This window comes from Carassius gibelio, chromosome B10 (assembly GCF_023724105.1).
Source record: "Carassius gibelio isolate Cgi1373 ecotype wild population from Czech Republic chromosome B10, carGib1.2-hapl.c, whole genome shotgun sequence".
NCBI lineage: Eukaryota > Metazoa > Chordata > Actinopteri > Cypriniformes > Cyprinidae > Carassius > Carassius gibelio.
In genome coordinates this window covers 21,135,077-21,160,929 of record NC_068405.1, presented here as the reverse complement: position 1 = coordinate 21,160,929, position 25,853 = coordinate 21,135,077, and the positions used below count along the sequence as shown (strand labels likewise).

Here is a 25,853-nt window from a genome sequence, read left to right as displayed (position 1 = left end):
GTAAAAACATGAAGTAACTTATAACAAATGACAAATATATCCACAAAAGTCAACGCCTGAGTTTATTTTCTGTGCTTTGTTTGAATAGCATATTTGAATCAACATGAAAAGAACATAAACCTTTATTGAACATTATTTGCATAATAAATCAGCATTGCATAACATTTTCATGTACATTAAAATTTTGATCAAATAAATGCAGGCTTGATGACCTGAAATAGTAATGTGTCCAAACTTTTGACCTATACAATTTTATTTTATTTTATTTTTTTACATTGCCCCATTTAACATTTGAGCCCCTGCCCCTGAGGAACTCCCTGTGTATAAAGAAAGCAGATTTTGCAAACACCCGGTAACATCATCAAAGCACATTAACAAACCACAATCATTTTGTCAAATGATATTGCATCTGACTGCTTACTGAAGACTTAAACAAGCTCAACATAATTCGAAGGAAAAAGTCCGTAGTGACCGTCAGGACCATAACCTCTCCACCAGCCCTCATCTATCATCTCGATTCCTGTGATAATATCATCCGGGTCAAAGGTGATCTCTGTGTCATCCACTAAATGGGAAATAAAGAAGAAAACACAATGCATCAATAACATAATTATATATATTTACTATTTAGATTCATTAAACTTTTACATATTTATATATATGACACATTTATGCTAACAAATCAAATAAAGTAGATAATACATTAGAATAAAACAACTCACAAGCTTGGTAGTCATATAGTGCTCTTGCGCAGATGTTCTGGTTTTCGCCTGTCTCCTCTGCTTCACCAGCATGGGTTTGGAAATCCTACAAATAATACAATAAATAATGGTATTTATGTGACACCCAAATCTGCAGTACATAATATTTCTATACCCTGCTGACATATTATTACTGCTACAGAAAAATCTGTCCGAATAAGGTTTGGATGACCCGACAAGGTACCAACCTGGTTAACGTTCTCATAGAGACTTTCTTGTGAGGGGACGTCTGTGTAGATGTCGTCTAGATCATAACTTTGCTGCTTCCCAGCATCAGGACTCAATCCCTCCCCGCCTGAATCTGCACACAGTAAATAAGATTTCAAGCATAATTATAACACTGACTGACGTTAATAAGCATTATAGAGAGGAGAACATACCATCCCATTCGTCTTCAGAACCCTCGGCTTGTTCAGTTACAAATGGATCATCAGAGAAGGGGTCTGAAAGACAGAAATAAAGCAAAAAATTATTACTTAACTGATATATAACATCAAACCACAGAAACAAAAGGGATTGCTGATTTTATTCACCTTCCTTTTCTACTGGGAAAGCAGTAGTTTCGTTCACAGGAGAGACTGGAGCTGGTGCATGTGAAACCGAGACGGCCGCCGCAGGGCGAACTGGAGATAAGGGCTGAGACCTGCTTTCATTGGGAGGGTTTTCTGCACTGACTGCTTGCTGGGATAAAAATGGGCTTTTCAACTGACCTGAGGGAAAAGACATGAATTTCTGAGTTTTGGGATAAAAGGCTTGGGACTGAGCGCATGTTTTATATATGAGGTTTGTTGGAAGTTGATGAATTGTTGGACAGGAGTTTTCCTTTACTTGGTCGGGTGGTTGAAGAAGTCGTTGCACTGTTGGCCAAACTTCTCTCCTTCTTCATGAACAGCTCTCTGGGATTGATGGAACGCTGAGAGATAATTGATGCTGCCTCCTGAAAAAAAGAGATTTTTTATCTCTTTTCATTTCTTTTATGGCCTTTCTTCCTTGCTCTTCAACAGGAATACACTAGGATTATGGAAGTAAATTCCCATTTATTTTCTCCTTAAAGAACTTGTTTTTTTAATGATAATGTGTAAATCCTACAAGAAATGCCGGCCTTGACCACCAACTGTTTATATACACTACTTATCAAAGTTTCAGATTTTTTTGTGAAAGAAATGAATACTTTAATTCAGCAAGGATGTGAAAATTTCATCAAAAGTGGCAGTGAAGACATTTATTTCTATTTTAAATAAAATTTGTTCTTTTTAACTTTCTATTCATGATTTGAATGTACTGCAAAAAAAAACATGATTTGAATGTAATACAATAATATTTAGCAGCACAACTGTTTAAATGACATTGAAGACTGAATATTAAAATGGAAAACCATTCTTTTAAATTGTAATAATAATTCAGAATATTACTGTCTCTAATGTACTTTCATTATATATTATCAAGTAAATACCTGACAAGCTTAACCATTTTGCATAAAACCTCATGTATATTGTTTTTAAACGTACAACATGTCACAATAAGTCAATATTTTTTGATTATATAATTGTTCCAAATTGTATTACATAATTCACAATTCTTTGTGGAAAGTGTATTTCGTTTTATTATATAAAAAAAATGGTCTGATTTTCAGACACTTTTTACTTTAACCCAGTGATTCATCTCTGAGGTTTTGTACATGTCTTAGAAATCTTTCCTAAAGATTTTTTTTTAAATCTCTATAGAGAAAAGCAATGGGAAATATAGTTTAAGATTCAAGGACACTGTCAGTGTGGGTGCTCACTGTTGTGCTGTATCTATTTTGACTCATCAAAGGTGAACTCACATTGGCCTTCTGCACAGACTCCGATCGCAGTATTCCTGCTTTGACAGGAGACTGGTGTTCCTTCTGCTCTTTCTCCTTAACATCAAATGAGCCAATCAAGGGTGACTAACATGATATATTAAATATGATTTTATAATGTTCACATGTATTGAAGGAAAGTCATCATTTTACCAATTTTCTCTGCTCCTGTTCTTTATTCTCTGCCTCTTGTTTCTTTTCAAAATGCCTGTAGACACCAAGTAGGAAGTTATTAAACAGACACATATGGCCAAAGCAACTTTACAACTATATACACTACCATTCATAAGTTTGAGGACTGGACAAAAAAAAATATATATTTTAATGTTTTTTGTTATAGCTCTCTTATGCTCAGTAAAGCTGCATTTATTTGATAAAAAATATATATTATCGTGAAATATTATTGCGCTTTAAAATAACTGTTTTCTATTTCCTGTGACGCAGAGCTGAATTTTCAGCATCCTTATTCTAGTCTTCAGTGTCACATGATCTTTAAGAAATCATACATTTGCTATTAATATCATCAATGTTGAAAACAGTTGTGATGCTTGATATTTTTGTGGAAAATCATTTTTTGGTGATTTACTGAAAGTTCAAACGAAGAGCATTATCTGAAAAACAAACCTTTTGTAACAGTAAAAAGGTCTTTGCTGTCACTTTTGATCATATGAATGCGTCCCAAGTGAAAGAGTATAAATGTATTTCTGGTCCCAAACTTTTGAATCCTAGTGTATAAACTGTTTTGATGATATGAATTGGTCAGACATGAAATCACTCGCCTCTGTTGGTCGATCTCTTTCCCTTTCTCCTTCCGACTTTGTTCTCGTTCGTCTGCCTCTCGAGCATCCCGCTCCCTCTGTTCCTTCTCCAGACGCTGCCTCTCCTCATTTGCCTTCCTGCGCTCCTCCTGCCGGCGAGTCTTTTCATCTTGCTGATAAAGGAGATGGAAAAGAACGTGTCAAGAAAACAAAGACCAGATGAGGAGATAAAAGCATTGTGTTTTCCCGTTTTCCTTACCTCAGCCTTAGCCCAGAAGTTGTCTCTGTCTGTACTCTTTATTTCATCTAAAGCACTGACCTTTTTATAAACAGAGCCCTGTGGGAACAAAGACACTGGAGTAATTCAGAAAGCAAACAAGCAGACATTCAAAGTCTCTATAAATATGAGGTACGGACATAATTCATCGCTTCACTCACCACACGTCCAGGAGGTTCACAATTATTTTTCTGCTTTGATTCTTTCTGGATGTTGTAGTTGACGCCCGAGCCCTTGGCTACCTTTTCCATGATGGCTGCAGGTTCAACATCATCATCTGATCGGGCGTTGATGGTCACATGGGCACCCTTTCATAAAATACACATTTAAAATGAGGAATTGTCTGTGAATGAAATTACATGACCCTAATGTAACTACAAAATGAAAGCTGCATCATACACTCACCCTCAGAAAATTGGCCATTGAATGAACGTGATTGGCGCAAACACCCTTTCTAACGTCCTTGACTCCCTCGCCAGTCTGAAAACCAAATAATAGTATAAAGATGATTATATAAGTTGAGGGATTGTTCCATATGAATCAAGTAGTTTAATCCACGTTATTCAGAGATACTGTCGCTTTATAGGATTTATATGATCAAAATCTATATTTTCATGGCGCCTTTATGGATTTTTTGATCTTTGTTTTAGTTTCCTGGAATTTCAGTCGAAGGGCATAAACTATTCAGGTTTATTTTAAATCTTAATTGGTGTTTTGAAGATTACCCAAAGTTTAGAACGTGAGGTTGAGAGAATTTCTATTTTTTTTCACTTTGCATATTAAAGTACGCCAGTTCCCATCGGAACATTTGGTTTTGGACATTTTTGTCAGTTCGTACCCAGTTGATGAGCACAAACTTGGGAACTCCAGAGCTGGGGTCCAACACTTTACAGAAGGCATACATGACTTTGCCGCTGTTCAGTTCCTCCACCATTTCTTCAAGCCCACCATCTATGGCACATTCAGAGAAAACACACAAGCATTTGTAACTGCGAACTACTGCTGACTAATCGCATAGAAAAAAATAGAAAGAAAGAAAGAAAGAATGACATCACTCCTTTGGCACTCTTACCTGCATTCTTAAGCTCTTATTTGAAACAAATTAACTCACCTCCCTTTCCTGCAACTCGAATGTCGTTACTGTTTCCTTCATAGGTGAACAACACCCTATAATCAACAAATACAGTTTATTTTATGCAGGATCCTTCTGTTACAAAATGACTTTAGATAACCACTACAAATGAAAACAAACATCTATAACGTATACACATTACACATTTAGTAACAAATAATTCCTTTTTGACCACAAGTTATGCAATAGACTACCTAGATTTATTGAGAAGCAATTTGCATGTTATGTTAAAGAGAAATACCTAATTTGAAGCTAGATTATATGAATTTAGTACGTTAAACTGTCTCATTAGTATTAGAAAATATATTCCATTCATCCATTTTCCATAGCAGACTATGTTGTATTATGATGATTTATGTAGGCTATAGCTATCTTACCAGTCTGTGCTCGTTCTCCCGTTCACCACTTCATTATAAGCGTCTGTAAGCGCGGGTCCGTTTTTGCTCAAGTTTACTGCCATAGTGGGTCATGAAACTTGCACAAACTCGTGGAGAACTTTTAATGGAGATATAATCATAACCCTGTCTTCCTCTTTCAGCGGACCGTCTTTAAAAAAGCACCTGTCCCGTGAAATCAGGTTCGGTGAGTTTTGGGGGCATTGAAACAAGGAAGAGAGAGAACGTGTATTTTCTACGCAGTCAAATATCCCTTAACTATTTATTAAGGAAACAAATATTGAAAACAGTATATGTTGTTAGACGAAATATATTACGGAGAAAATGTTTCTGTTATTCTACAGGCCAATATATTAGCATTGGGAATCATTTTTACGAATCGTTTTGTTCGGACAGTTTTCATTGAATCAGTTCAAATGAACCGGTACGTTTTAGTATTGCACGCGCACCATTGTTTCATTTTTGTGTGTGTGTTTGTGTGTGTCAAGATGTGTTATTGTTCGCCCATTAGCCTGTTCTTAACAGTATGAGCATCAGAGCTGTTTAGACTTCACAGCTTTTAACCAAAAGTGATTCTGCAAACAATTGCTTGGACTGAATCACTGTTCAATAGAACCGTAATTCGCGATTCACAAGTTATTGATCAGTTTAAGGGCGGGCCGTACGCCACAAGGGAACTAGTAGAACTAGTAAAATCGGATTTTTTGCAATCACTTTAATAATGCAATGCTTCAACCTTGCTTCAGAGTTTGTATAGACGACAGAGCAAGAGAAAATTAACGATTTGAACTACAAGTGAAACATTCATTCAATCTTCCTTCCTGCAAAAGTGAATTTAGGACCCAAATGCAACATATTTAGCAAGTTATACTGTGCTGCATGCTGGAGAAAAATTGTCTCTGATCTTGTCAGGTGATCTTCCAACTTTTCAAGCATTGTAAGAAAGACTCAGAGCTGTTATCTTGGCAAACTGTAAAAAGACAAAAATTGTGCATAAAAGAGTGTCTTACTGTGGCAAGTGTGTATTAAATAAAAGTATTTATTTCATAATGAGATTTCCCCTCATTTCATTTGTTTTATTTCAACGAACGGTTAGATTTTTTAGATTTTTATTTAATTTTTTACAAGAGATCAAAAAGATTACAATGCCAATTTATTTTTAAATGGTTCCTTGTTGGCATTTAGTCCTTCCAAAGGTGCCAAGTTTCAGAACACTGTCAGCACTGCTACTGGCTTTGCTCGCTGGTTTTATGATATTAACAGAAATCAATGGAAAAAGTCATGTTTACCAATAAAAGTCAATACTATTTTTGTGATTATTAAATTAATCAGTTATAAATATTTGAGAAATTGTTGTAAAGTCAGTGTAACTGATTTCTTCATTTGTTAGACATGTTATATTTTAAATACTTGTGTGTATATATCTTCAATTTAGACTTGTGTTATTTGTTAATTTGAATCATTTAAGGATGACTGAACGTTTATCTCTCTTCCTGTAGAAACATTAATCCTGACAACATCCTGCTAACGGCAGACGGTCACACGTGATTGAGTGATTCTGGCTCCTGGCTCCTTGCTCCTGGCTCCAGTCCATGATTTTTGTCTGCCGTTAAATGACTGCTCACTGCTCCAGGTGTGTGTGTGTGTGTGTGTGTGTTTTCTCACTGGGTCAAAGTCGGCGTGCCAGTTGTATGGGTTAGTGAAATAAATCAACCTTTTGATGATATTCTAATTATATGACCAGCACCTGTATTCTATTCACTCAGGAGTAAAACAATATCTGCAGTTTTTAGATTGACCACACGATGTCGCTCTTCTCATGATTTTTACCCCTCATTCTGCTCACGTTGTAGAATTTATTATGCAATGGTCACCTTTTTACAAGAAAAAAAAAAAAAAGGAATAGTTTGTAAAGGGAAAACTCTTAAGAGCCCATATTATAAAAATACATTTGAGGGAAGTACATGTTTTGCCCATGTGGTCTCCAAATCTTTATTATTTTACACTACATTTGAAACAAATGAAATTCAGTCTTCTCAAAGGATTCGAATCAGAGTATAGGCCTACCTCATAATTCCAACCGCATTAATTAATCTGCCAGAGAGAATCATATGCATGCAATTAAATCCCACTATTTCTGTGACCGCATGCGCAGTTTGAGCCAAGACCGTGAATGAATTATTCACAGATTTTCTCACACGAAGGCACAAAACAGATGATTGGCAGGCAGTTCTGACTTCGATGTGAAAGAGGAACCTGTGCATCTCAGAGTAAAGTGAGAGTTTCGATAGCAGATTCCTATTTATGTTATTTGAGTAACACACTTTTTTTTTTCACATAGCGGTCACGGGTATTGTTATGACCCCTCCCTGCACTCGACAGTTCGTGATATGGCACTGCCAAAGATTTTTGGCCAGATTTCAACTCCTGCTGTTAGCTCCAGAGTCTTTGTCTCTGGCTAAGATGACCCAGTTTCGCGCTCAGTGTCATGTTGCAGCCCCGGCCGTGTGAGCGTGTGTGTGTGTGTGTGTTCCTGCACGCAGGGCTGTGCTAAGCGCGCCTGCTGACAGGTATGATATAGAGTGCATCTGCCCCCTGAGCCCTCTCTCACACAGCAGACAATTGAGTGTGAGATCGTAATGGGAGAGGGGCCCTGAGGGCCCAGGCCGTGGGGCTGGGAGGGCCGAAGCTCCTGTGTCATGGTTAGGCTGGTGTCAAGGTTTGAGTTTACGATCAACCCCCAGTCTTTTCTCTTTCTCTCTCTCTCCACACACAGACACACACACACACTCAGCATTACTAAGCCATGTGCCTCACAGATCTCTGAGATTTCTCCCATGAGGCCAATTCCTCGTAATCAAAATGAATTGCCTGTCCTTGAAACTGTAATCGGGTTTCACTTTCTTGCTTTTTCACTTTTGGGCTCAACAGGCGCAAATATTTCATGTTCATTGTGATTATTTTAGTTTATCACAGATACTGGATGCTTGCATGAATGCAAATGCTTTGGATGAGCGAATCTCACAAACCTTGTAAAGAACATTATTTGGTAGCATGGTGATATTTGATAACATGATAAAATAGCTTTACTGCCTATCTTTACAAAAAAATCTTGAGAAAAACTATCTAGGTCATATTTCTCCCTAGAAAAAAAAAAAAAAATCTGTTTAATGTTAAGTGGCACAATACAAAAATTATTTTATTTTATTTTATTTTATTTATACACCAATACTGTGGATTTCTTTTTAAAGTAGCAAATAAAAACATTAGTTTAATTGAATGTGTTACTTGCTGTTTCTTTATAATTAATAGTCAAGTGACAACTGTTTCTACTTTTATATATATAAACAATACAATTTTATATATAATATTTTAACAATATTTATTTTCCTTTCTATTTTTTTTTTACAATTTCTTACAAAATACTTTTGCAAATTATATCAATCTAACTTTTTTGTTTTCATAAATTCATCTATTATATAATTATATTGGCGCCCCTAAACATACTATATTTAGAGACCTGTATATACACATTTTCACCTCAAAATGAAAAGAAAACTCAATATAGGAAACTCGTGTAAAATTAGAAAATTATGCTATTGAACAATGCTACAGAATAAAAAGAAAATGGTAAGTAAATTCTCCTGTTTTGATTAGATTTTCTTAAACATTGCTCCTCCTGTCCAGACGTGTTTTGCCCTTATAACCCTTTTTTTTTCTTCTTCTTTTATTTCTCGGGATTTTCTAAATTAGGTCTTGCATTATCTGCTGTGCAAACACAGCTTTGCGGTCCATTTCCTCCAGACTGGTTTAAGACTGAGTCAACATTAGCAGTCAACTGGTGGATCGTATAACACACAACCGAGAAAGAAGCTTAATTGAAACCTTTAAAAGCTTTTTCAATTACTTTGTCACATTATTCCCACTTCTAGTCTTGCATAACGTCAGACTGGCTCTGTTGGGACTCTTAGTTTGAATTTTCACCAGCAGCCTCATGTCCTGGGGGCTTTTTTTGTTTAACGTGTGATTGTTTGTGCCTGTTTCCCACTCAGGTGTAAGAATAAATAATCGGCCACCCCCTCTCACTGCTTACTTCTCCCACAGACTGGAACACACAGTCCCATTAGCATCTGATTTGATTCACATCATGTTAGTAAATGAATGGCAAGCTGGTGAGTCCCCCCTGCCAGGCCAATCGATGAAATGCTCCTCAGGTGCAAACATCTCTTCAGGGCCTCTAATCAAACCCCCAACCTCAGCAAGCCTCCTTATCAGAGCCATCCTTAATTAAGAGCCATTAACATTCTTTCTCACACCTTCCTTTCAGCCGAGCGGCCCGGGGGGTTCAAGACCCCTTGCTGTCAGGCTTGAATGAGCAATGCATTTATTCACAGGCCGGAGTGCAGCATGCTGGCCCTTAGCCGGATGGTGCCAGACCCCCGTCCTGCTTGCACGTGCAGCCCAAACACAGCGAGAGAGGCGCTTTATTGTGTACATTGTGGGCATGTAATGTTTATTAATGCTTCAGCCATGTAAACCTTTGTTTATCATGCCAGTAAAGCCTCTAGCAATATTGTATTTTGACAGAAGACCGGCGGGAATGAGTGTCCATTGCTCTGGGACAGCTGCTAGCGCTTCACAGCACAATACAGCTGGTCTGCTCTAATTACCTCGGCCGTGAGCTGGTCATCTGAGAAAAATGTAAACCATTCAGAAGGAAACAGTGAGACAGCTTCAGAGTGAGTTATTGATAATGTGGCGTGTAGCACTTCATCTGGAGTTCACGCTGCTTCCTGCACATTCATTCATTTGGACTCAAGTGCATAGCGTGCGTTTGCATGGGGCATGTAATTGATTGTGCACACGTGGCCATTTCTAATGGGCAAACAATATAATTGTTTGTCATTTTAATGGAAATTAATGTAAAAATGCGTTAGTGGGTTGGTTAATTCACTATATACAGTCATTTGAATATATGGTCTTAAACAAGACAGCAAATTATTATATTTAGCATAAGACTATTAAGAATTTGACTACATTTTCAATCATTTGTCATTATTAAAAATGTTGAACAAATATCACATTATTTAAAATGTAAAGTTTTATATATTATGATATTATCTGTTGCCTTTAAGTTATATTATTTATTATAGTGAGTTGGTTAATTATTATTAACAAGACAGCAATGTACTGTAAAATAATATAAATATATATTTAAATATATACATGTAAATACATTACACAAATATATACTGTGTATGAGTAAACAATTTTTTTTATTTTGGATGTGATTAATCACGATTAATCGTTTGATAACACTAATATATATATATATATATTGCAGAAATATGGAAAAAAAGATACTAAATATTTAAGGTAAGCATTGCCAATATTTTATTTTAGCTACATTTTAATAAAAAAAAAGTTTGAAAGTTAGTCAACTAAATTTGTTTTAATTAAATGTAGCTAAAATAAATCGATTGCAACCACTTACCTTAACATTTTTAATGTAAATTCAGTTAACCATTTTCTTTTCAGTGAATGATTTTGACATTATTTTCATAACAATTAAGCCAGTTTCTCATTTTTCCAATGCAAAATAAAAAAATTAACAAATTCATTCTCATTATTAAATGTGAACAAATATCAAATGATTTAAATTGTTAAGGTTTGTATACATTATGATAGAATTTGTTGTACTTTAATTTGCATTGATTTTCATTTTAAAAATATATTGTGTCTGATCTGAATCATTCTCATATTACCTACAAGGCAAAACTGAATATTGAGATTTATTTTCAGAAAATGCAAGTGAATATAACACTTAGTAGGTTTGGTTCCACTAGCAGATTTATTGTTGAGCTCCTTCTGCTTTGTCTGTAATCAGACTCAGAGGTCAGTCAGATGGCCATTAGCTGGGACTGTATCACAGTTTTGATGTGCACTCCTGAGGTGTAAACTTCATCTCGATTCTCTTTGACACATTTCACAGGGGACTTTTACAACCTGTGGGTTGCAGTGGTCTAAACGACATTGTTTGCTTTGACTGTGGTCGGCGCAGCGTTTAATGGTTTATTTGGTGTGCTGAGACGAAGCTTGACAGAGGTGACAGAGTGACTGCTTTTTACGGTGAGAGTTTCTGTCCTAATAGTACCTCATTTCCTCTCCACACTAGGCTGTCCAAAACAGAAGCAAACTGATGGCACAGTAAAGCCAAACACCTCAGATTACACCTCTGCTGTCCACATGTCTGCAAAAATGGCTCTGATAAATGTGAAAATTGTCATGGAAAATAATGTCAAAGTACTAATGTAAGTTGGTTAGCTTATCATGTATACAGTAAATGTTTATTATGATTATTATTAAATATTTTTACATTTTAGAAATGTATTTACAAAAATCTGTAATATTTTATTAATATTATAACACCATTTAATAATACTAAATTATTTTCATTACATTTTATGAATAAAAGCCCATGCCCTGTTATATTATGTGTTTATTATGGTGGTTATCAGTATATTTTAAAGTACAGGATTTATTTATTTTTATGTATTCTTATTACATTTTTTACAGAGAATGTCAGGCAACCACAGCAGACATTTAATTTCTTTAAAGGTATTTCATACAAGGTACATATTATATTTTAGGATAAGATAGATATTTTCTTGGAAAATGTGCTCCAAGCTTGTTTTATTTACTGCAGAATATATATATATATATATATATATATATATATATATATATATATATATATATATATATATATATATATATATATATATATATATATATATATATATATATATAAAATATTTTTTTTACAGTGATCAGACATCTTCCTCTTAATATTCACTATAAGTTTTTACAAGAATAATATTTACCTTATTATATACTATAATGATTAATAACGTTTGAATGAATTTTATGATACTTGAGAGTACGTCAAATATAAAATTCTATTATATTCAACAAATCAGATTTGTACATAGTAAAAGTTAATGATGCAGTCATATTTCAGACTTCGAAAAAAAAGAAAAGGTCAGACTCATAATTGTGGTGTAATGTGGTTCTAGTTAGTGATTATTGTCCAGAGGGACATTTTTTCCTGGTCTCAGAGGGCATAATCTAATGTGGGGATAAATCAAATCAAGTCTGAAGTGTGCTGGTGGTCAGACCTCTTGTCCATTGTTGGACTGACCCAGTGATTCCCCAGGGAGCTCAACATGCTGGCAATTAGTCTGAACCCTTCCCCTCCCATCCATTAGTCAGTCCAAACAGCATCCAGCCCACCAGGGCTCCTCCGTCCTCTTAATCATTATCCTCTGGTTCAAACAGAAATCCAAGTCAGATCATACACTTCCATTAGACAAGCTTGTTTAGTGGCTTAAATCCAATCTACAGTGTTTCTGGAGAGCATTTGTTCCTTTACGACATCTTGAAGAACCCACTTGATCTGTGTTTTTCTTCAGGAGATCTGACGCAACAAGTGGCTAGTGCTATCCAAACAGGTTTATCACACAGCAGCTTCGGCAGGCGCTCTCCAGCTGTTTAAAAAATACTGTGACACATCCTTCCGCCTCACCCCTTCTCTCGGTTTCCTTGAGGAACAAAAGAGGGATTTCCTTTTGGACTGATATATGGCGTGGCTGGAGTAAAACGGCGAGAGTTAGAAAGGGAGATAGAATGTCTTTGCGCTATATGCTTGTCTCATCACATTAGCCCGCTGACCGATGACAGACAAAACGAGACACAACGATGGGGATTTACCCCTTCAATCTGTCAGGGTGGATTACTTACAAATTGTGGTCTGTTGCTGATTACAGATTACATGATGAAAATTATAGTTCATGAAGTCATCTAGGTTACTAATTTTAGGTCATGTATTCTGACATCTTTTTAGATTACTTGTTATCTAACTGGTTTTAACCGTACCATTACATGTACCACATTGATATAAAAAAGCAGAAAGAAAATAGATTTCATTCTTTGATATCAACACCATGAAATGCAATAAACATTACATTACACCAGGGTTTCTTAAAAAAACTGCAGTGAGTTGATAAAAAGCTAAAAGAATAAAGAAAATAAAAAACTGATGACAGGAATTTTTTTTTTTTGCCTACATGTCAACTAAATATTAAATATTTACACGAACAGACATGAATTAACATGAAAGCAGCAATGACATTACACAATACACGTCCAGTGTTTTCAAAACTAAATGAAACGGCATGCACTAGTATTTATAGAAATTAATATTTGAAAAAGAAGATTGTGACAATCATTTTTACCGTTGTGTGAATAATATGTAATCATGCAATCCATAAAAAGCAACTGTACTCTGATTATGAGCAATGTAATTTAATCTAAATGCTAATAATCCAGATTATATGTAATCAGTTACTATCCGGCACTGATTGGATGAGATCATTCGATTCATAATCTAATTGTGTGATTCAATCTCATATCCCAAAAGTCCTGGACGAATGAAAAGCTTAGGTTTTCCTTGTTCATTGCCAGTCTGAAGGCCCAATGGAAGAGCTGAATACACACACAAAGAGCCCACGGAGCTTGTGGGGCCCCTCGGCCCCTCGGCCCCATCCTCCCCCAAACTCAGGCGTCCCGACCAACTGCTACAGTCCACATAATTCCAATCCGGTTTTCACTTCCTGTTTGCGAGGGGTGGGTGGTCATCAAACAGACACTGGCTTTTACACTATAACGGATGCCTGTAAATACTTTGCTACATAGATGCCACTTATTATTATTAATATTTGCCCACCATCAGTTACTAAGGCTTACATATCAACTGCAGGGATGCTGATAGAATAAAATATGTCTGTTGGAGTCTGTCTTGGAGAAAGTTAGTTAATAGTTTCAGATGAATTTAGAATAGATTTGATTACATGTTTACAGAGCTACAGGAATGACCAGCAAGAACCGTCCCGTCCAATCACTTAAAAAAAAAAAGGTTGTTACTATGTTTCAAATTGATTGCAGTAATTAATAGCCTATATTTGCATTTGTGGCAGATTGATAACATATATATTCTGTTTTACTGATCCATTTTACTCTCAAAATGCACAAACATCATTATAAACCAAACACAACAGTGCAGTTTGTTTGAGTCGTCGTTCTGCTAGTGCCAGAAGTTTAGCCCACTGGAACGTAAGGTCAGCAAATGGAGAGGAAGGGATATGACTATGACCTCCGCTGGGATAAACGGGGAAATGGAGGGTTTGTATTTATATACAATGGGCACTCAGCAGCCGCTGCACGCTGGGACTGAGAGCTTTCACCACCGCGTGGGGTTAAAGGTTAATAGCCTCTTGGAGTTACATGCATAGAGCACGGGTGAGAGGTCACAACAGGGAGATGAAGACAAACAGGTCCAAAGTTTCACTAACTTCAGGTCGTTCACGTTAGAAAGGAATAACCGGTGCTTTAAAATGCATTTTAGGTGTGTACACTAAGGTTTTTATTATCTTACAACCAGATCACAAGATTAAAATGGTATTTAGCAATCCATAAAAAGTAGCTGTAATCTGATTATAAGTGTTTTCAAATGTAATTTAATCGAAGTCTTTATGAATTCCAGATTGCATGTAATCAGTTACTTCTTATGACACAATTTAGTTGTGCTGACTTTAAAGATCTTTACAGATGCAATATGATCACAGTTATGCTAAACTGACATACTGTGACTGTGTGTAAGTCTATGATTACTTGTGCGCCTAAAGCAAGATGTTATGGTTGTACACTCATATCTCCTATAGCTCAGTTAGGTTTTCATTTCCTGAAATCAACTATAAAAATGTATGCAGTATAAAAACTGCGAAAGAAATTGTAATGGTGCCACTGCGTAGGCTGATCTTAAAATCATTTATTAGTCAAGGTCAACTGTATAAAATGGCTAATTTTAGTTTAATGGTCACATATATTAAAGCTATTGAAAACTGGGCTGTGCCGAGCTAATTATTCAATCTAATTGCAGCCATGCCATGTCAACGAATAAGTCGCTTTTTGCAATACACCCTTCCTTGGTATCGCTACCGGTGCCTGCTGTAATTAGCACCTTCCTTTTCGTGGATCATGAATGACTTTATGAAGGCTTTGTCTTATATTTGTTTTAAGGAACCTCTTTTTTTTTTGCCCAAGTGTGCTCCTACTTCTGTTTTTAGTCATCAACGAGTGAAACCACAAAGATTTTAATAGCTTCAAAATGTTCCATCAATCTTTGTCTTTAGCAGTTGGCTTTGAGTCTAGGTTAATGTCACTGCCTGTTTCGGTATGTGGTTATCCTCCCTATTTGGATGCACTTTTTGTGACAGCTAGCATATTACTCAATGTAACATTCCAGATGTGAGTTTTGTCAAGATTTCCATATGCCTGTACGCTTCCAGTGCCTAAAACTCACATGGATCTGACACTTTGGCTTCTCAAGATATACGACCGTCGAGAAATTAGCACAACAGACGCTAGAAAATAATTAATCATTGCTGCCAAACTGCATGATGCCTATAGCTGCAAAAATGCAAAGATTTAGGGTTGATTCTGGGATTCTGCATTGTGAAGGGGGATGTCTGGTGTTGCAGCTTTATCTAATCTGTAAATGCTCACTGGGGGCTCCTGAAGCTCGTGGACCTCATGGACAAAAAAATATAAGAAAGTCAGTAGAAAGATTTCAACAGTATTCAAATGGTCGTAATTCATAAAATTCTACGTATTTTCGGCCCCCTTGCGTGTTTGTTTATTAAAATTGTGATAAAAAAATTGTGGCGACATATTTTTGTCCATATTACGACGTACATCTGAGTGTAAATGATCATGGAAAAAGAAGAACGTTGGGCGGGGCTTAGGTTCTATGTAATGATCAGTGATTGGATGTTGAGATGTGGGCGTGGTCCACAACAGTGGAGACAGGTGAACATAAGCTTACAGGGGGGAGTTTTTAGCAGAAATCCCTTTAAGAAAGTTTTTTTCAAATGTAAAAAAAAAAACAATATTAAAAACAAGCAAATGCATGGATTAATTGTTCTTAATAAGGTCTGCAAAAAGTTATATAGAAAATAGAGTATATAGAGTTTTTATTTTATGCTCACTTTAACTACTTAATCAAATGTGCTAATGTTATTAGACAGTGATGTAACTATACTCTAAGCTCTATTTAAACAATTCTACATGTTTTAATTAGACTTCTGTGGCTTACACATAAGTAAGGATTATGAAATATGGCATTTGTCTCAAGCCAGGTGCTTTAATTTCATTCCACACTGAAAAAATGTAAAAATACAGATTGTCCGATTTTTTCAATCAAATTATTTGTGATTAGTGTTGAGAACGTTACTTGGAAATGTAATAGGTTACTGATTACAAGTTACCCTATTTACAGTATAATGTAATAAGTAGTGTAACTATATCAATTTCTTTTTTGAAGTAGTGTAACTGATTACATTTGATTACTTTTTTGATTTGTTCTAAATTTTCCTAAACTGTTTAAAGTAGACAGGCTTAGGGTTAGGGTCAGGCCTGAAAAAATTGGTGTCTCAATGCAATTTGGGATATAAATCAATCATTTCTGTTTGTGTGTAACAGATCAGTAACAGATCACAGTTACATTTATTTTGTAATTAAATTATGTAATTCTGTTACATGTAACTAGTTACTCCCCAAAACTGATTGTGATCTACTTGATTTCTTGGCTTTCAATTAACGTGATTCTTTAAAATCTGCTACTATGTTGGGCGAATGTGAACCAGTCAAGTAGCCTATTTGAAAATTATTTATGATGTTGACATAACTGAAACTGCAATTCCCAGCATGCTTTGCATGAAGAGAGTAAAAATCTTTAAATAAAGAATTATTTTTATGCTTTTGAGGGCAAGTCTTGCTCAGTTATGTAGGTGAATCATTTCAGTGCTCAGTATTTTGCAGATTTTCCACTAAAATGTGTGGGGAAAAGTCTGCAGAACAATGTCACAGAGTGTATCATGCATGCTATTCCTGTCTCTCAGATACTGAAAAACAACCCATCATATGAAAATCTCCTGGCCAAACCAGGAAAATGGACATTATGACGCTGTACAAATTAATCACAGCATGTTATTCCATCTTCTCATAGGCTGCAGAAAGATTGTGAGGAAAAAAAAATACCCTGAAGGATTAACATTCTCTTCTCACAGTGTTTCTTGGCAGCTGTGGGTTTGTGTTAAAGTGCTGAACTGCAGCTGTGTTAGCTGTGCACTGTGTTCATAACAGTACAGAAGTATCCACAATAATATGAAACAGACTGTTTGCATGACTTGCATACTTTAATGGTTCCTAAAAACACAGATCCATACCTTTGATTAGATGTTACTCAACTAAGTGTGTGATAAGCAATCAGATATGTCATATTATCAGCACTGTTGTCTCTTGAACAGGAAAAGCGTGTCTGCGTCTACAAACACACTTGATCAGGTGTAGTTAATGATTCTCGGCCCAGGCCTGAGCGGGGCGATCTGTTAGCAGCTATTATTAAGATCAATGAGTTTGTCAGGCAGGAGGACTCTACAAGTGGTGCTTTTGCAATATTTGTGTAATGTTGTGGCAACATGAATCTGCCTGAAGAGCATTATTTGAATGTCAAGTGTCGGTTGCATGGTGCCAATCTGTCTAGAAATGTATCTCATGCTAGAGAACATAATTTTCCCAGTGGGGAAACACATGCTATGATAACCAATCAGATCTGCTCTAGATCTGTTCTAATCTGACAAGCATTTGAGAGTTTTAGGACAATTTATATCAAGAAATATGTTACAAATTATCAAGTGCTTAACGTAATAAATTAAGCATGGTTGTCTTCATGCATTACGCATAGCTGTATGCTCAGAGGTTGCTCTAAAATAAGTCTTTTTCAGAATTGGTTCCATTTTTTTTTTTTTGTTTTTTTTTTCAGATAATTATTCTCAAATGTGCATTGTAAGATGATAAAACACCTTGACACTGATTCCTGCAATACTTTTTCTGCAACTCTGCAACAGAATCAACAGCATGGTAGATAGTACATAGTAGACTACATGTAATCTGATTCGGGTAGAAATGACTAATGAATGGTTTATTTATACTGAATCAGAAACATACAGCACAACCAATGTAATCTGATTCCTGAATGAATGACCCTTATTATATGGTTATTTTTGTTGAATGAAAAAATACAGCTCTACCAGTATAGTGTGATTCTCTGAACGAATGACTCACCAAATGAATGACTCTACCGAATCTGTTCTTTTTACTGAATCAAAAATCAATATCTGATTCCTAAATTAATGGCTTTCATGAGCCGGTTCTTTACAGTACATGAGAACATAAAGTAAAACCAGAGCTGTCTGATTTCTGAATGAATGACTCTTACGAGCCGGTTATTTTTTAGTGAATCAAAAGACACAGTAAAAGCAGGCGATTCCCAAATTTAATGATTCTAACGAATCAGTATTTTTTACTGAATCAAAAACATACAGCGCAACCAGTGTAGTCTGATTCCCAAAAAAATGAGCCAGAATCTTTTAGTGAATCAAACACATGCAAACAGTGTATTAACTGGCAGTTTATTCATTAAAAAAAATACAAATAATAATAAATATGAAAATAAATGCTGTGAAGAAACAGTTGAGATTTCAAGATCTCATTTGTGAAATGCATAATGTTCCTTTCATGACAACAACTGTTGTTTTGTTTCAACCACAGAAGAGTATTTCAAATTTATTCCACGTTTTTATGTGTGCAACACCCTAACATTTTAACAGCTAGAAATAAAATAGAAAGATGGATGTCATACTGTGCTGACTGGCTCCGTCTCATTAGAGTTTTTACTATTGCCTGTACAGAAAAGCTGAAATAATGTTCATGTTCCCTCCGTGCCCAGAAATGTGCTGCGGTGTGAACAGGAGGGGGCTTTTCATGGATGTTTAATGTAGATTGTTGCATTTTTATTTTTGTGCTTTTTATGAGCTATCACATTTAAATAATAGAAGAATAGCCAAAATAATCAGGGTTTTTAATGCAATCTTGTCTATTTTTGTCCTAATAATTAGGTAAAACAGATTTAAACATATTTAATTCTCAGTTATGCTAAACAGACCACCATCAGTTGAAAGCAGCAATATCATCTGGTCATGGTCACGCTCTTTAATGCCTGATGATGAAGTGCATGTACTTTTACCTGTGTCAGGTTCATCTCTCTCCGCCCGATTCTTCGGTCCCTATGTTATAAAAAATAAGATAAGTGAAACTGATTAAATGATTAATATGCCTGACAGGAAACGTCAAACTCGTGCCTGTCACATAAATATGTGAAAAGCATACCATGCTAGGGAAAAAGCCAATGAAAAAAAGGTTTATTGCTGAATAATGTTGCCATAGTCGCAGAGTTGGAGCCGTCTTCTGAGATTTTGGGTACTAACGGGGATGGTGTGGTCCTTCGCAATGCTCTTCAGCAGTGCGTGAGGTTAGAAAATTCACTCCCTGGAGTTCTCCGTGTCTTCTTGTTCCCAACCCGGATGGAACGTTCATGTTCTGCACAGATTATAGAAAGGTGAATGCAGTTACTGTGCCAAACAGCTATCTGTTACCACGTATGGAGGACCGTGTTGAAAATGTAGGCTCTGCACGTTTCGTCAGTAAGCCAGACATGTTAAAAGGTTACTGGCATGTTCCACTTACTTCACAAGCTTCTGAAATTTCAGCTTTTGTAACTCCAGACACCTTTCTACAGTACACGGCCATGGCTTTCGGTCTCAGAAACACACCTGCAACATTTCAGGGTCTTGTAAATATAGTGTTGGCTGACATCCAATATTGCAGTGCATATCTTGATGATTTAGTAATTTATGATCTGGCATGAGCATGTAATTTCCTTAAAAGTGGTGTTTGAATGTCTTTCTAATGTTTCCCACAACTTGGCAAAATGCAAATTTGGTCAAGCGACTGTCACATATCTTGGAAAAGAGGTCCTTCCTGTAGAGGCGAAAGTTAGAGCTATTTTAGAGTTCACAGTTCCTATACCCACAGAGAGTTGCAGAGATTCCTGGGTATGGCTGGTTACTACCACAGTTTTTGTAAAAACTTTTCTACTGTCGTTAACCCTCTTACAACATTGCCTTCTACACCGTATGTGTGGTCTGATGCGTGTCAGAATGTCACTTTTGTTTAACACCCCTGTCCTGCAGCTCCGGACTGTACATCACATTTTAAACTTGATACTGATGCAAGTGCCTTTGGTACTGCTGCCGTACTCCTTCAAGAGGTTGGACATGGTATTGATCACCCTATTAGTTATTTTTCTAATAAGTTTAATAAACACCAACGCAATTATTCTACGATTGCACAAATCTAAAGGTTACCTCTTATGTCTTTAGATCCACAAACAAAAGTTGTAACAGGATGTTTAAGGCAAACACATCTGTTAAATCCGGGCCCCTACAGGACTTCTCTCTTCGCTGGAGAATGTTACTGTCTATGGCCCAGATGAGTAAAGTCTCCAAGCCACAACATGACATCCATCAGGATCTTTAATGAGGATGTCTACCACTGGAGACACTGGATTCATGTGAGGCCCACATTGGTGAGGACAAAGGGTGAATTCTTCCCCAGCCGAGTACGGCTAGAGGAAGTAGTGCAGATGCCTGTGGAGATAACTGAGTGTGGGCTCGAGTTTCCACCAGCTGGTGACACATAATTCTGCTGTGCACAGAACTGTGTGTAATTGAGGGTGGAGTGTGTGAACCAAAACTTATTATGCAAATATTTTTTTTTATGGCTGCAGTGATGTTAATAGGGAGAGTAAAAATTAAGGAATTAAGCATTATTATGAGAAAAGGAAGGAGACTTGATAGTGTTTAAAGTTAGAATTTTTTTGTTTATTTACAATTCTCTTTCTATATTCTCTTCATACACACATATGTATATATACATATGTACAAATGTATACATTTTAATACATTTTTAATATAACTCAAGTTTGTTTCATACAATTTTTATAATGTACATATACATTTTATACAAAAATAAATATTTTATAAATAAAATATAGTTATAAATATAAATTACAGTATTAAAATAATATCATTAAAATAATTAAAGAAATAAATGTTTTAACTCTATTTAAACTCATTTAAACTCTTAACCCAACTCTTTTAGAGAACTACAGACTGCTTTCCCCTTCATTTATTGCAGAAACACTTGTTTGTTGTGTTCAACCAAGTTTCTGCATTTCTCACACAGAACAACCTCCTGGACAGCAACCAGTCTGGCTTCAGAAATGGACATTCGACCAAGACTGCCTTGTTCTCAGTTGTTGAAGCCCTAAGACTTGCAAGAGCGGCTTCCAAATCCTTTATACTTATCTTGCTGGATCTGTCTACTGTTTTTGATTTGGTGAACCACCAGATCTTCCTGTCAACCCTATTAGAAAATGGCATCTCAGGAACTGCACTCCATTGGTTTGACTCTTACCTCTCATGTCCTTCATGGTATTTTGGAGAGTAAGTCGCAGCATCAAACTACTGGGGTGCCTCAGGGATCAGTTCTTGGACCACTGCTCTTCTCCATTTACATGGCATCACTAGGTTCTTTCATTCAGAAACATGGCTTTTCATATCACTGCTATGCTGATGACACTCAACTCTACCTCTCATTCCATCCTGATGATCCGACAACAGCTGCTCGCGTCTCAGCATTTCTTGTTGGATGATGGACCATCACCTTCAACTCAATCTGGCTAAAACAGAACTGCTTGTGTTTTCAATTAACCCATCACTTCATCAAAAGTTAGGCTCATCACCTCCTGGTGGAATGACCTGCCCAACTCAGTAAGAGCAGCTGAGTCCTTAGCCATTTTAAAGAAATAGCTAAAAACACATCTGTTCCATCTTAGTTTGACCCTGTAACTCTAGCACTCTCTATTCTATTTTAATTCTACTTGATCAATTTGTGTTCTTTTACTAAAGTAATATTTACAAATTCATATTTTATAAGATATTTATGAAGATAATTTATATTTTTCAAATTAATTTATTTAAATATGTAATTAAAATAAAATAATATATATTTGCACATTGTTTTGTATTGTGAATTGTTCTGCCGGAACAGGAGTTTACGAGGATTTAGGCTAATCTAGTTCCTCTAAAAAGGTTTTAATCTACTTTTAACAACCAATTTGGACTTTACCCGCCTTTGTCCAAGTAGATTAAAATGAAGCCATTGCAGTGCACTTCAACTGCTGACAAATACTCTTTACACCATTATACTTAAGTTTAATCAGCATTTGGCCAACCAGCTTCTTCATAAAAATCATACTGGTTGAATAGTAAATTTTGGAGATTTTAATGGATATCTATGATATTGGGCACAGTGAAGTTAAAAAAGCACCACATGGTACAAGGATTTAGTAAAGAGCACTGAAGTGTAAATCATTCTGAAATCTTGACTAATTGTTTTAATAAGGCTTAGCATTCCTAAAACATTTTAATCTAATTCAAAGTAGACCACATGAGAACTGGACCATTGTAAAATTCAGCTGCGCCTTTGAACTTTAATCCACAGATTCAGAAAATCTCAGTTCATTCCGAGGTGTTTCTTTTTGAGCATGATTTTCTGTAAAGTGTTTCCTATAGAAGAAGTGAGAGGGATATCAACCATCAAACCTAGATATTTATTACAGAAGCACAATACGAAACATTAAAAACTTGGCAAGTATTTAAAATCACAATAAAGGGTCATTAAGTACATAAATTAAACATATACATTTAAATATACATAATCATATATATATATATATATATATATGTTAAATATAACTTAAAATGCTACTTTTTATAATAATTATATATACACATTTTACATCTAATTCAAAAATATTTCATAAAAATTTCAAATAATTAAAACGTTATTTTTACAAACTTTTTATACTACACAAACACATAAAGTATACATATAAAAACTTGTTACTGAGTTTTTAATGACTGTAATAAGTATATTATAAAAAATATAAAATATTTTTAAATATAAATAACTTACAAAAAAAGAAGTAAAGTACCGCCTTTTTTTCTTATTAAATTTGCTTATTTATTTGGAAATATGTCCTGTTATGAAAGTAAAATGGATAGGTTGTGTACGGGACTCATAATGATTTTAACAAACCTACAATTTATTGGCTGGCAGAAGTTTCTTAGAAATGCCACGTCCATTCTTTTGCAAGTAATGTTGTCAGGCCTGGCGTGCGCTTCACAGCCTCTAAACATCTCAAAATAGTGTTACCTAAATACTCTATGATTACACAAACACCCACATCTTCCTTAAAAAGAACGAAAGTGTCATAACCATTAAATATTTTACTGTGGCATATCCACAGCTGGTATGAATATAATTCCCTTTTGCATCCTAGCTGTTTTTGTGTGTTTTACAGCTTTGGATTTTACGTCCTGTTCAGGTGAAACTGCACTCTATTATTTATGGCTCATATAAAAATGTGCCTGTTCCCACGTGCTGTTGAAAGTTTTATTGTGTTAATTATATATTGGCAATGGCCCAGAGTCTGGAGGTCTGCTTAGAAAGTGAAGGTAATTGTGTCAAAAGGGAGGTTCAACACGTGTGCGTCTGTGCGAAAGCTTTAACTCACGCCCAGAGTATTTGCATCTTTTTTTCCGCTGTCTCACGGTTACTTGCATGGATTTTGCATGACGGGACATGTCCTGAGTGACAAACAGCTCTCATTGGTGGTAATGATGTCTGGTTAACAAGTACACAATGTCTCTGTGTTATCTATTGAATATGTACTTTCAATAGTAGAAATCAATGGCCATAAACAGCAGTGTATATATATACACAAACACACACATAAATCGAGATATATATTTTCATGGGAAACTTAGGTTTAGAGGTTTGTTTAGTTTTAGTTATATTGTTGTAGTTATACTTCTCTTACCAAAGACCACTAATAATGTTCAAACTGTACATCATGTGACAGTTCAGATGAAACTGCAAACGTTGATTATGAATTGTCTGTGAAATGTCGTTCTCAGGACGGGTCACAGAAGATGAAAGCAGAAGAAGCTAGCGGTGAACCCAGGATTGACCTCTCACATGCGCAGAATGAGGGAAAGCTTTGTTTCAGATTGTCTTAAAATAGGAACTAGTTCCTCATTTTTCTCTTGGAGTATTCAGAATATAACAGTCAACAGTTTCTGGTGGGAAACAAATTTTGCCGGCTCTACGAAACTGAGAATCGTCTCACGTTTTGGTTGATTTAATAAAGCATTGATTCGGCTCATCACTTCACATTTTGCTTTGATTTCACAACAAAGGACAGAAATAAGGTGTTAAAACATGAAAGCACCCAAATTTTGTGGCGCAAAAAAGTAGGGTAGGATGAGAGAGAGAAGAAATGGCAGGTAATGCAATATTCATGTGCACAAGGCAGATTTCCCTTTAGTTCTCATGATTAGAGGAGAGAAATCTTCACCCGGCCCATCTTCTCAGAGGATGGATGCATTAATGGCAAGATGTTATTTTTTTGGTACTTTCAGAGAAGAGAGAAGATGTGGCTTCATCAAGGAGATGCACTTCTCCTTCCCCTGCTCTTTGATGTAGTGAAACGACGTCCACGGTTAACCCTGCGTGTGCAGCGGCTGAGTATTTCTCTTTCAAGCCTGAGATGATGAAAGTGATGGTGCCGTGGTAGCGCTGTGTTGGGGGGAGTACAGCTTCTCTCGGAAAAGAGATGTGACCCTGATTGAAATGAGGAACATATTTGATCTTAAAATGAAGTGCTTCCTTGCTTTGCACTAATGCACTCATCTTTGATGATCAAACGTAATTGATATTACTACATTGCCTTTAAAGCTTACTGAACGACACTCCAGCATATTGTCCAGGGAATATTGGAGTCACTGGTGGAAGGAGGTTTACTGTTTAGGATATTTCCAGATGAGATCGGCATTATACAGTATATGCATTTGAACATTTGAAAATAAATCCATCAATTGGTGTATAAAACTTTTCCTTTTATTTTTTTTGTTTATTTTCATATCTACTGTAAATATATTGATATACAGAAATATAACAATATTTCTAAACCAAATATATTTAAAAAGAAAAATTTGATAGAAAATGGAAAATAAATGTGTATACACTTATATATATTTAAATAAGGAAATATAAGTAAAGGTTTGAACATAAAAAAATATTTTGGGTCATCTTTTGTTTATAAATTTATATAAATGTTTTCTTTATTATTATTGTGTGTATATATGTGTGTGTGTATGTGTGTGTGTGTGTATATATATATATATATATATATATATATATATATGGGGAAGATACATTTTAAATCTTAAAATATGTTTTGAGTAAATGTAAAATGTAGTTTCAAATACGTTTTGGACAATATAAATATATTGTATTTATATGTATTTTGGGGTCACTTTAATGTATGTTTTAAATTATATTGGGGCAAGACATTCATATTAAATCTTAAATTACATTTTAAGTAAATGTATTTATCATATGTAGATTAATACTTTTCTTTACATCATTTTGCTACTATATATCACCAGCATGTAAACCCTTCACCAAATTTTTTTTCCAGTGTGAATATTTGGGAGCCAGTATATTATATTCTGGATTTGTGCCAGTCCTTCAAGAATCAA

At 35.5% G+C, this 25,853-nt stretch overlaps 1 protein-coding gene and 1 long non-coding RNA gene across 2 annotated transcripts; one reads left to right on the top strand and one right to left on the bottom strand.

Annotated features, from left to right (window-relative positions):
• Positions 1 to 104: 104 nt before the first annotated feature.
• On the bottom strand, positions 105 to 5,298 carry LOC127965931 (drebrin-like protein B). Its single transcript, XM_052566653.1, has 15 exons — positions 5,149 to 5,298; positions 4,751 to 4,806; positions 4,478 to 4,590; positions 4,045 to 4,119; positions 3,801 to 3,947; positions 3,622 to 3,699; positions 3,384 to 3,535; positions 2,758 to 2,812; positions 2,587 to 2,661; positions 1,590 to 1,698; positions 1,295 to 1,471; positions 1,142 to 1,204; positions 950 to 1,062; positions 723 to 807; positions 105 to 565 (listed from the first exon to the last, which is right to left on the bottom strand). Exons 1-15 carry the CDS (start codon positions 5,229 to 5,231, stop codon positions 429 to 431), a joined length of 1,518 nt encoding a protein of 505 aa, XP_052422613.1. The 5' UTR covers positions 5,232 to 5,298; the 3' UTR covers positions 105 to 428.
• Positions 5,235 to 25,254, top strand: LOC127965932 (uncharacterized). Its single transcript, XR_008155511.1, has 3 exons — positions 5,235 to 5,353; positions 6,666 to 6,799; positions 24,228 to 25,254. It is a non-coding gene; the product is annotated as an uncharacterized LOC127965932 (long non-coding RNA).
• The last annotated feature ends 599 nt before the right edge of the window (positions 25,255 to 25,853 follow it).

What these genes read in the sequence shown, in the direction of transcription:
- LOC127965931 (XM_052566653.1), bottom strand. Translation starts at nt 5,231, where the DNA reads ATGGCAGTAAACTTGAGCAAAAACGGACCCGCGCTTACAGACGCTTAT. An exon ending in TCGAGTTGCAGGAAAGGGAG is followed by an intron (nt 4,591 to 4,750) that starts GTGAGTTAATTT and finishes AATGTGCCATAG; the next exon opens with ATGGTGGGCTTGAAGAAATG. An exon ending in TTCTGAAGACGAATGGGATG is followed by an intron (nt 1,063 to 1,141) that starts GTATGTTCTCCT and finishes TACTGTGTGCAG; the next exon opens with ATTCAGGCGGGGAGGGATTG.